Genomic DNA, 12,617 nt, shown 5'->3' with positions numbered 1-12,617 from the left:
AACTCCAAATTATCTTTGCTATAGATATCCTGTGTAATAAAAACCTAATATGCAAATCGACCGAACAGAGGAAGGACTGATGGAACAACCAGTCGCTATGACACGCACTGACCACCAGGGGGCAGACACTCAATGCAGGAGCTGCCCCCAGCCTGCAGGACCCAGGTCAGCCAAGGCGGGTGCCAGCGGGGGGCGGGGGGGGGGGCCCTGATTGCCCTGCCGGTTGCCCCACAGATCGGCCCTGATCACCAGCCAGGCCAAGGACCCTACCCGTGTGCACCGGGCCTCTAGTTATTCCATAATGTAGGTGATACATGGGGAAAAGGTGGCACCAGACTGAAATCCGTGGTGTTCTTTGTTACTTTTAGTAGGTAAAGTAGGAAACTGATGATGCTTGGTCCCAAATACCACGTAAATAATATAACCAAAAAGATGTATCTTAAAGAAACTTTTTTGGGGGGTCACTTGTCATTACTCTACATAAGAACAGCTGTAGTATATGAGACAGCATTTTCCTGCCCTGGGGCAACATTTGGTAGGTCACTCTCCTCCAACCTAGTGCCCTACTTCCCACACATAACCCTTTCCGTCTCTAAGTGATTTTATAGTCTATGATTTGTTAATTTCTGCATTATTTCATTAGGAAGACTATTTTCAGAATATTTTTAATGCACACTTCTAAGGAAATTTGACAGAGACTTGGGTGTGGTGGTACATTATTTAAAGGAATAAGGTAGACTTTGTTATCCCTGGACCTAATCAGAATGTTTAAAATGAACGTTTTAACGAATTATCAGTTATTTTCCAGTATTACAGATAGATAAGAAAAATTTTAATCCAATGAATTTGGGGTTTTTTTGAGACCATGGTATTACCTTAAACTTGGTCCTTTGAAGAAAAAATGAAGCATATGAACTTTTGTTGTTTTTTCATAGTGACAAAACAATACATTCAGGAATATTGCTGTGGAAATTCAAGTGATTTAACTTCATTCAGCACACTAATGCACTGTTTTCTTTTTCCATAACTAAATAATCAAAAGTGTGCTGGAATTACTCTTAACGCTTCACAAGAAGAATGGCTTGTCTGATTCTTTTGCAGGATGTTTCATTACCATACTTTTCAAGCATGCTGAGGTGCCATAAGAACTCTCCTAATTGCTCCAAGGTAGCTGGCCATTTTATTTATTTTTATTATTTTTAGTACACAATATCAGGTGCACAATAGGCAAGGGAGAGCTAAATTAAGTGGCAACACCAAAATGTACCCACCAAACAAAAGGTTCTTCCTCCAAAACCTCAAAGGGCCTCATCAAAGAGAGAGAGAGTCTTTCCTAATGTTTTCCAGTAGGGGGAACTAAAGATTCACCTTCCAGCATTGAGCTCCGCTCTGGGAAGGGCAGGAGCTCCTACAACCCGCCTTCTAACCACCAGACCGGCATCAAACAACTACCCGGGAGCCTGTGATCGCACGTGGGCCCGGCCGCACTGGCCACCCCGGCGGCGCCGCGGACCCTGGCATTCCTCTGATCCGACGTGTCCTTCCCTCACCATCCCCGGTCCCGACCGGCGGACACTGGGCGGGCGGGTGGGTGCGGGGAGGGCTGCCTTCATGTTCAGGGTTTTGTCATCTTTGGGCTGGAATACGGTCTTTTCGAGCTTCTCTTAGCTCGGCCGGGTTTTCAGCTTTCCCCACCCTTGGTTTCCGGATTCTTCTTTCAAGAGGTACCCTCCTTACTCGGGAGGGTAAGAGGTTGGGGTACCCCCCCCCTCCCCCAACCGCCAAGCTGATCCCTGCTCCCATCTTAAGCGTCTTCGGTGCAACTCCCTTGCACCCTACCTTTCAGGGGTCAGAAGGCCCCCGAGTAATAGAAGAGGAGATGCCATCCTTCCTCCTGTCCCCCGCCCCCCGGGGTTCCTGGAGGGGCCGTGGTCTTGGCTAACACCGGCCGGGGCCAGAGCTGGCTGTGCACCACCCCCCCTCTCTCTTGTGCCTTTTTAACCACAGAGGACGCCCACACTCCACCTTGCCGCCCCAAAAGGTGGTTATACTTTGTTTCCTTTCCTTTTCTCCCGGTCGCTTCCCCGTTTGGCTAGAAGGTGGCGTGCACTTGTGTGATTTTAACCGGTGACGGGTCCTGGGTCCTGGGGGAGGGGATTTTCCCAGGACGCGCGTGCATCCCCGGCAGGAGGGGTGGATAATTAGGAGGGGCTCCCACGGACTCCCTCTCCGGGAAAACCACCGGCCCGTTCCCCGGGGCGCGCCGGGGGCCCCCCATCCCTCCCGCGGCGGGAAGGAGGCCCGGAGGAGAGGAAGGAGTTGACGGGTGTCTGCGGCCCCGAATTTGTTAATTTCCGCCCCCCAGGGCTCCGGGCTCTCGTGCCGGCCTCCAGCTCGGCACAGCCCAGCCGGCCGGCGCCCCTGCCCCGAAGGGTGGCGGGGTGTGGAGGTGGAGGGCTCACCGCACCCCGCACCCCCCTCCCTCCCGGGCAGCATCCCAGCAGCTTCCATTCCTTCCTCCCCGCCCGCCTCCTCGCCTCCCCTCCTCGGAGTCTTCCCGCCGCCCGCAGCTGCAGGAGGAGGCGGACGGGCTGCGGCGGCGGCGGCAGGAGCGGGGGGCTGGCCGCGCTCCCTCCCTCCGGCCCCGCTCCCGGCTCCAGCTCCCCGGCCGCGCTCCGCGCCCCCCGCCGCCGCCGGGCTTCCCAGGCGCTCGGAGGCGGCACCGCGGGGGCGGCCGCAGCCGCAGCCTCCGCCCGGCCCCTCCCTCCGCCCCTCCCTCCCGCAGCCCCACCGCGGAGGGGTTCACCTTCGCCGCCGAGCCGCCCACAGTTCCTGGGCTTCTCCGGGAGCGGGAGGCGGAGGGAGGCCAGGCGGCTGCGGGGAGAGGCACGCCGGCCGGCCCGCCCGCGGAGTGCGGCTTTGACACCTCCGATCGCCGAAGTTCGGCGGGGAACTCCGGACCCGGAGCTGCTGCCCGGGAGGCCGGGGAGGAAAACCGGTGGGCAGGCCGGGGGTGTTCCGGCAGCGCGCTGGCAAGTTTGTGCAACACTTTCTAGGAATTAGGTCTTTTTCCTCTCCCTTCCTCCCCCTGACTCCCGAAGAAAGAACTTGGGTTTGGATGGCCATGGAGCCTGAAGAGCGAGGGTTGGACGCACGGGAATGAGCCCTCCGCCTGGGCTGCGTCTGCGGGAGTTTAGGCAGCCGGAGGGGAAACACAGCAGCAGCCTCGGGTGGACCCTCTGCCAGTTCTGGTGAAGCGAAATGTGCCCGCCCGGCACCTCTCCGCTGAGCCCTTCTCACCGTGCGGTTTGCTCTCCTTGACTTCCGTTAGCATCCAGGAAAAGTCTGAACTTTGGACCTACCTCTTCTTTTGATACTTATTTTTGTACTTTTGCTCTCGGGGATTGGTTTCTTAAAACAAATCTGGATCCTTTTTTTAATATGTCAACATGAGTCGGCTGATGTTTACACAACTACTGCTTTGTGGATTTTTATATGTTCCCGTTGATGGTAAGTTAAAAATACTTTTATCCTCCCCCACCAAAAAAAATGCACACATTTCTTTCTGAGGGGGATGTGGGCTCTAAATAAAATGACATTGCATGTATAAGTCCCTTTTGGCCAGGTGTGGGGTCTTTTTTTTGGGGGGGGGGTGTCAGAGATTTTAAGTCTTTTGTTTCTAAACAGCGGCAAGTGGAACACATTAGTAGTCGCCTACTGTTGTTTTTTTAATTAATTGAGGAGTTGGACAATAAATGATGGGATCTTAGTTTTGGTAGAAGAGAATTATTAAAGGGAATCTCTTGAAAGAGTCTAATACTGCGGTACTGCTCTGTTAGGTGTTTGTTCTTGTGTCTGAACTTTGACTGAGACACTCAAGTGAAGAAAATTAGTAATGGATGTTGCACTGAAGGTTCATTGAGTTAGGAATGCGGGACGAGGTCTCTCGGGGAAAAGTGTGTATCACCTTCATGCTGGCCAGTGCCCTCCTAGTGTGAAATCAGAAGGAAGAATTTGGGTCATAGTGAGAAAACTGTCAAAAGGGGACTGGACCAGACTCCAACCAGGGGAAACAGAAGCTCCGGGCCTGCTGGGGGCAGCTCTGTCCCCTGTGGCCGACACAATGGGAATCGGAAACAGGTGCTGGCTGTGTCTCCCTCTAGGTTGAGTCAGTGTGTCAAGCAGCCAGCATTCTGCCTCTGATTCTCCTGTCTTTTGTTCAGATTTGGTTTCCCGGTATATTTTCTTTGGATGTCAGTTTCTTGTGAGAGAATTGCAAAATCCTTTTTTTTTTTTTTTTTTGGAGCCGTTTTGAATGACAAGTGGAAGTAATCATTAATATGTTTTATTGTTTGTTCAAGGAAGGAAATCCAGAGGACATTTGGTATTAACCTTCTAGGGACTTTAATTTTTTACATCAATGGAAAGAATTGGTCTAAGGAGAAGACTGGAGCTTGCTACCTCCCCCTCCCGAAAATGGGGATTTTAGTATTTTAGTTTTTTAAATACTGTACTTGTAAAGAATTGGAGGTGTATTGGTCCAAATATTTGAGCCATCAGAGTTGCTTGTTGCTACATAAACTTTGCTCCAGCATATGCATTGTGGACACATTCATTATTTGGGACACTGCCTGTTTTTTGCCCGCCTGTAGGAGCTAACTTTGTTCTTGGCAGCTGCGATGCCCAGAGCCCGATATATTGGACTCAGAAAGGAAGGCTTTCTATAAACATGTGGCAATACAGATGAATTTACCTACTGTCAAGTGGCTGTTTTCAATCCCGGGTTACATAAGTACCTTCACCTCCCAGCGATAGAAGGCAAGGCATTCATGGGGGCACACTGCTTCTCTCTTCCCCGTTCTAAGTAGTAGATGTTTAGGAATTAATCACTGTGAATTATAGTGTGGCAATATCTATAGTCACATCTAATAATTCACTATGCATTTTCTTTAATACATTTTCCTCTACAATACATTTACATCTCCATTACAAAAAGTTTTACATATTTTTTTCCCCAAATGTGTTTGAGTATTAGGATGAGAAGACTTGGATATGTTTTTGGGTAATGTGTTCTCATAAGAAATGAATTTACATTTTTCAATACCAGCAATACATGTAAAAGCTATATATGAGACTACAGAATTATTGCCAAGTTTTGATGTTATTGTTGTTTTTTATTTTTTGTTTTGAATCAGTGTGTAGCTAGGAGGAATACAATTAAATTGCTCAGTGGAAGTGACAGAGGGAATCAGAAGAGCTTGGTGTTACAGAATGTAATTAATGTTCCGGAGTGTTTGGAGATATATGAAACAAATGCAATTAACCAGCTTGCTGGAACAGCAGTAGCAAGACATCATTTCTCTCCTGTCCTCCCTCCCTCCTAGCCTGCCTCCCTCACTTCTTTCCCTCTCTCCCTTCTTTCCTTCTCCCCCACCCCCACCTCCCTCCTTCCCTAGGGACACACGTAGGACTTTTGTTCTGATATAATTTTATAGGATAAGGGCGGGGGGATTTGTGTCTGGGTCACCATCCTGCAGCCAAATGTAGCAAAAAAAAAAAAAAAAAATGCCTAGGGTTGAGAAATTGAAAAGGTAACATTATTTTTTTTTTCTGTGTTAAACTAATTTTTGTATGTAGCATCTAATATGTCAAAAGCAAATAAAACTGTGGACACTTAGTGAGTGCCTATGTAAATCATGCTGTTGACATTGGATTGCCTTTGGTTTACTCCAGAATGATGACAGCCTTTCCATGGGGACTGTTGAAAATTTGGGATGTAGACAACACTGCCCTCTAGGCTATTTCAACACCGGGACTGAGTGTTCACATGTATAATGAGGGAGTTGGCTGGTAGGCTCTTGAAGCTCTCTTACTCTTCCAGGATTCCAGGATTTCTGTGTACTTATTATCCTTCTTATAAGTGTGTGCTCATTCTCCCCATGAATTTCAAATTTAGAGAGGCTTGTACCATTTCAAAGATATACTGACTATCCTTGTGCTAGACACAAAAATTAATTTTATTCAGTGACAAACGATACATAGATTTGCATTGAAATTTGCTTGGTGGGTTATTTATATGTGCATTTTTATGGCATATGAAGAATGTTAGCATTTTGCCTTCTCATAGAAGGTACATGCTAATATTTATGATTGTTCAGTATTGTGTGTCTGTAGGAATCCACAGAAAATAAATGTTAAGTTAGTTGATAACTATAGGCAAACTTTTCTATTTGGGATGTCAATGCAGATTTTCTCATTTGATAGAGATTAATCAAATGCAGATTTTTCTTTTCTATTAATAGGAAATTATGTAATGAACTTCGCCTTTGTTCTCCAGATTTTCTTTATTTTTAAATAAGGATATGGTTTCACAGTCATTTACAGGGAACTAATATAAACCATCACAAGACTTTTAATTACATCTATATCCCATACGTTCTGTCAATTCAATAATTTTATGATACTTTAATACTTGTAAAAGGATACTTTTAAAATGAGAATAGTTTTCTTATCTAAGCCTTAACTATTTTTTTTCCAGTGTTGTTTCCTTTAATGAACCCCATCTCCCTGAAGGATGATGCGGGTAGCAAGAGGTGTTCACTTGAAGATTCTGCCCTGATTGAAGGCTTTGCCCATATGCAGCCTTAACTATTCTTAAAGGGAAATGACACACATGGTATTTGGGGAGATAAAGATAATGTGTGTGCACAGTGCAGATATATAATCTCATACAGTTTTATACATTTTGCTAAAGTGCTTCTTTTAGTAATAGGCTCATTATTGTAGCCATATGTAGTCCATTTCAGAACTTAAATTGCATATAAGTAACCTGAAATTTGTTCTTGGGACTATGCAGTAATATGAGGTTAGAATTGGCTTTGTTTGAATAACCTTTGAGTCTAGGCAACATGTGGACCATAAACCAAAAGGATTTTTAGAACATCAAAAAAGACTATCTTAAAGGGGGGAAAAAAGTCATGGTTATACGAAAAGAACAATTCTGGCCATCTCATCCCTGAGCAGCCTGCATAAAATAGCATTTTGATAATGAAAATATGGATATGCAAGCACATTGAATACATTTGGATGCATATATAATAATGAAGGGAGCTCATGTATGTGGGATGAGTGTCCAGTAAAATCTGCTTCAGTAGTTCCTGCATTCTGTAAGAGATAAATTTACTTCCTATTTGCAATTTGGTTTTGAAGAGTATTAGGAAGAAAATTTTCCTTTTACTTATTTCTTCTCCTACTCATCCTCTTCTCCTCCTCCTCCTTCTTTTTTGAACCTGATGTAAGGAATTAAAGAAGTATTTGAAGAGTAAAAAAAATAAGTGAGGCTGTTTCTTGAATAATAATTTAGAACATCTGCATTTAAAGGAGATATGTTAATAATGTTTTACTTTTGGGTATATCCAGTTGGGTCCTCAACTTTATCATTTTTCTTTTCTAATACTGTATAGCTTTATGGAAACTTATTTTGTATAGATCCTATCTTTTTTTTTTCAGTTTGGACAGACAGAAGTCTACAGATCGGAGTTCAAGCAGACAATGGAAACTTATCATTTTATAGATTAATTTTTAAAGAAAATATTGTTATGTTTTTTATAGTATCTCCAGGTATGGACCTATCAACCTAAATCAATACATTAATATTGATTTTTTTTCTTCTTTTTAATTATTGACTAAAACATAAAGCCTTTTAGGGGAAATTCCCATATATTTTTTAAAATGTGTCAACAGTGTGATATATTGTAATAGAGATCTAATATAGCATTTAAAGTGTGTTAGTCTCAAAATAAATAAAGTGTAGCAATCTCACCCAAAATACATATCTGTAACTCAAAACAGCATTACTCCTAGAGGGAGGCGTAATCTAGGCCTCAAACTTTAGTGTTTTCTTCTGCATTTGCATCTAATATTTAATATAGTTCATCTCATTGCTGATACTTCTTAACATTGCCCAGTCACTGTGTGGAAGACTGTAAGTTCCATGAGTTTATAGTTTGGCTCTTATACCATTGTAGTTCCAGTGCCTGGCACAGTGCTGGACATATCTAGCTGACTGTTTGACATCTTTGCATGATAGCTAATAAGAATATATCAAACTGAAGCCTGGGATAGAATCTGCTCCTTTTCCTTGTCATCTCCAGCTCAGTAAATGGCATCACTATTCACAGAGTTTTTCATGATCCCAAACTAGGATTCATTCTTGGCTGGTACTCACAGCCCATATCCAAATTGTGTGAACTCTGTTGACTGTAAACAAACTCAGCCAGATATTTCTTCAGCAAAATGGGTGTATTTGAGAGCAACAAGAAATTTCAATCTGGTACATGCAACCACGGTGAGGCATGTGAAAGTTTGCTAAAACAAAGAAGGGGGGAATCTTTTATAGAGGGGAAGAAGAAGTTAGAAAGGCCTATTACAAACAGTTTCCCTTGTTGTGGCTCATGATGGAGGTAGGGTGGGAGACCTTCCCATCCTGTCCTCCTACTTCACTTTAAATGAGGTTTCTGTTAATTAATTTTGAAATATATCCTGGTACTAACAATTTTATTTGTGTGTTTGTGATTTTCAAATATATAGCAACATTGAAAGAGTTGTACAATGGACACTAAGATATCCCCACTTGCCCAGCTGGCGTGGCTTAGTAGTTGAGTGTCACGGTTTGATTCCAGTCAGGGATCATGGCCTGGGTTGCAGGCTTGATCCTCTGCGTGGTGTGTGCAGGAGGCAGCCAATCAATGATTTTCTCTCATCATTGATGTTTCTATCTCTCTCTCCATTTCTCTTCCTCTCTGATATCAATAAAAATATATTGTACATATATTTTTAGTAAAAAAGATATCACCACCCAGATTCTACCATTATTTCACTTTACTTGATTACCATATATTTATCCATTTATCCATCTACTCTTTTATTGTTTTGGTACATTTTAATTCATCTTATTGTTTTGATGCATTTTCAAATAATTAGGTACCAAATGTTTCTTGCTAACTCAACCACTACAATCCTGGACAAAACCTGGACTATTACATTAGCCTGATAAATTATCATTTAATTCCTGCTTGTCCTATCCCTGTACCTTACCCCATCCCAGTTTCTTCTCTACACAGTAACCAGAAGGACCTTGTAAAAGCACGTGAGATCATGGCAGCTCCTTGCTCTCAACCTTCTAATGGCTTCCATGCAGAACCCGTCACAGCAGTTTACAAGGCAGTTCAAGTCCAAGCCCCTCTTTACCTACCTAACCTCATCTCTTCACACTCCCTACCTAGAGCCTAGATTTAGTACATTGTTTTTGATGTTCTGTTTTTGACTCGGGGCTTTTGTATTTGTTCTTTTATCTACTTGAAATGCACTTCCCCAGATCTCTGCATGGGTATGTTCTTTAATTGATTTAATAAGTCCCTATCCAAAATCATCTCTTCAGAAATATGGGCCATCCTGTCTAAAATTGCTCCCCTTACAACACTGTTAGCCTGCCCCTATTACCTGTCTTAATTTTTTATAGCACTTGTCACTTCCTAGAAGTGTTAGAGAACTTGTGTGTATGTGTTTTTGTGTATTGTGTGTGCATCACCAACTGTGAAGGGATTGACATCTTATCCTACTTGCAAGCTAAGAAGTTAGACTCTGTCACAACTTGATGAATGCAGGCAGGAGACACGAGATTCCTAGGTGAGAGATGATGGACTTCATTAGTCATGCCACAGCAAGCAGCATGACTTATGTCTGTATCGATTTACCTTGACCCTGAAGTCCATTGGGGGCAATATACTGGGTCCCAAGTAGACATAGTGGGTTAGCCTCACAGCTGAGGAACCATGAGTGTGGGAACCCAGATATTTTATAATGGGAAATGAAGAAACTTGCCCAATCTTTACCCTGGAGGAAAACATTATCTTGACTATATTGGACAGTAAAAAGTCTGCCTTCTGCTCTCAAAGGAGACTACCTCTGTTACACAGGACTGCTTGCTATATACGTATCTTTGAAAAGGTAGTTTGGAATGAAAGACTAGTTAGTGCCTCTGCTAGCAAATCATGCAGAAACATGAGCATCCCATGGAGAATTTCACTCAGGTATAGACAGAGATGTTTGTTGACTGTCTGACTCTAACACTGAGCTTCAATAGCAGGGACTTAGCTTTGTTTGCCATGTTTACCAATGTTCCAACAGTGCCTGGAGCACACGGTGACACATAATAGATATTCAAATATTTGTTAAGTGTATGAAGACGTGCTTATGGAGTACTTTTGAGATGTTTGTTTTCATGCCCTACCCCAACACAGGAAACACTGTTCATTTGAACTAGGTTAATTTATATTTTGGGGTGTGTGCATATATAGGTAGGCAGGCAGAAAGACAGACAGATAGAGAGGGTTATCAAACATGCATATTTTGACACAAAGGACATCATGATTTCTGGTGATTTAATATTCTGCCTTTCACCTGTCAGGAGGTATAGAATTGACCATTTACTTTAATATGCCTCTCTTATTTTAACCAAGAATATTTTCTATAATTGTGGTTTTCATGGTCACTCTCTCCCAATACCCACAAACACTGCTGTGCTGTGTTTTTTATCACACTGTTGTGTGGGGTGTATATTTACATCGGAAAACACAGATATTTACATTACAATTCATTGACAGTAGCAAAATTATAGTTATGAAGTAGCAACGAAAATAACTTTATGGTTGGGGGTCACCACAACATGAGGAACTGTATTAAAGGTTCGCGGCATTAGAAAGGTTGAGAACCACTTTTAGTCTAATGTTTTTAAGGGTCATTTATATTCTACCATATATCAGTGCTTCATTCCTTTTCATTGCTGAATAGTATTCCATATCACTTATCCCTTGAATTATCAGTTTATGGGTAGTTAGGTTGTTCTTACTTTTGGCTATTATAAGTTTTTCTGCTATGAAGATTCATGTATTCATTTGTGTGTGCACATATGTTTTTATTTCTCTTGAGTGGAATTGCTAGGTCATATGGTAACAGTATGTTTAACCTTCTGTGGAACTGCAAAACTGTGATACAAAGCAGATGAATCATTTTATATTCTCACTGACCAGGTATGTGGTAAATTTATTCTTTTAGTTCAACTTGAAAAGAAAACATTGAATAACCTTTATGAGTTCGATATGATGTTTTGTAGTGAAGCCATTTTATATAATAACTAGAGGCCCGGTGCATGAAATTCATGCACTGGAGGGGGGGTGTCTCTCAGCCCTTCCGGCACCCTCTTGCAGTTCGGGAGCCCTAGCTCCTTATCGCCTGCCTGCTTGCTGCCCCTTAGCGCTGCCTCGGAGGCAGGAGAGGCTCCCACCACTGCCGCCGCGCTTGCCAGCTTCTGGTTGAGTGGTGCTCCCTCTGTGGGAGCGCACTGACCACCAGGGGGTAGCTCCTGTGTTGAGTGTATGCCCCCTGGTGGTCAGTGCGTGTCATAGCGACCGGTTGTTCTGGTCGTTCCACCATAACAATCGTTTAGTCTTTTATTATATAGATTATATGCCTTAAATTTCTAATAGTCTTAATTTCTAATCCCTTCAGTGATTATCTACTATGTCTTCTTAATTGCCCTGTAATGTTTTACAAATGAAATTAACCCAAATTGAACTTGTTACTTGTAGCAGAGACCTCAATAATACTATATATAAATTGTAGAATACAAAGCTAGAAGTTTTACAATTATTGTGATACAACTCTCTCATTGGTTGGACACATGGAAAACTGAAGCTTAGAGAATTTCTGTCCTTTGTCACAGATAACCATTGCTACTTAGTTGCAGAGCTAAAATGAGAGTCCTGGGCTGTTTTATCTCTGCTCCATGTTTGTCTTGAGACACTGTTTCCAGCTTCTCAGACCTGGAACTTTTTTCTGAACATGTCACCAAGAAAGTTAACTTGGGATACTTTGATTCAACACATGGGTATTGAGCACCTACTTATAAATGACACCAAACATGCTGAGGACTCTGTAAGGAGCACAATGACCTGTCAAACAGTCCCCACCCTCAAGGAGATCACTCTTCAGTAGAGGAGATAACAGATGTCCAATTCACTAACACAGAAGTAGTATCTGGTAAGTGGAGGTTGAAGGCACACACACACAGTCTGCAGACTCAGAGAAGGAAGTGATGTATTTTCAGCTGGCGCAAACTGGGAAGGGTCAATTCTGAATGGGTCACTTAACCTGGGCCTTCAAAGATGAATGGAGTTTTATTAGCCAGCGAGAGTGGAAATTCCCTTTCTAGTAAAAGGAATAACAGGATAAATGGCATGGAGATGATAGGTATGCTAGGGGAAAGGCAAGAAGGCTAGTTTAACAATAAAATAGTTTGTTCATAGGGAAGAAGTGTGAGATGATTATTGAAAGGCAGTCAGTCAAAGAACATTGCTGAGCAGGTTTGAGCAAATAATTTAATGTTTCCATGCCTCACTGTCCTTATCTGTAAAATGGGCATGATAACATTGTCTATCTCATACAGTTGCTACAAGGGATAAATGAATATACAAATAAAAAATATATGTATATATGTATTATACATATATAGAAATATATGCTTATATGTAATATAATGTTCTATATGTAAATTATAT

At 42.8% G+C, this 12,617-nt stretch overlaps 1 protein-coding gene across 1 annotated transcript in view; it reads left to right on the top strand.

The window, feature by feature from the left end:
- Positions 1–2,863: 2,863 nt before the first annotated feature.
- Positions 2,864–12,617, top strand: part of ROBO2 (roundabout guidance receptor 2) — a gene marked incomplete at its 3' end in the record, with an annotated part of 701,349 nt that continues 691,595 nt past the window's right edge. The window contains exon 1 of the mRNA XM_079766360.1: positions 2,864–3,510. Coding sequence (XP_079622486.1) covers positions 3,450–3,510 — 61 coding nt within the window. The 5' untranslated portion in view covers positions 2,864–3,449. The remainder of the gene's footprint in view (positions 3,511–12,617) is intronic.

Source organism: Cnephaeus nilssonii, assembly GCF_951640355.1.
Source record: "Cnephaeus nilssonii genome assembly, chromosome: 3".
In the NCBI taxonomy this organism is placed as follows: domain Eukaryota; kingdom Metazoa; phylum Chordata; class Mammalia; order Chiroptera; family Vespertilionidae; genus Cnephaeus; species Cnephaeus nilssonii.
This window is presented reverse-complemented; position numbering and strand designations above follow the sequence as displayed.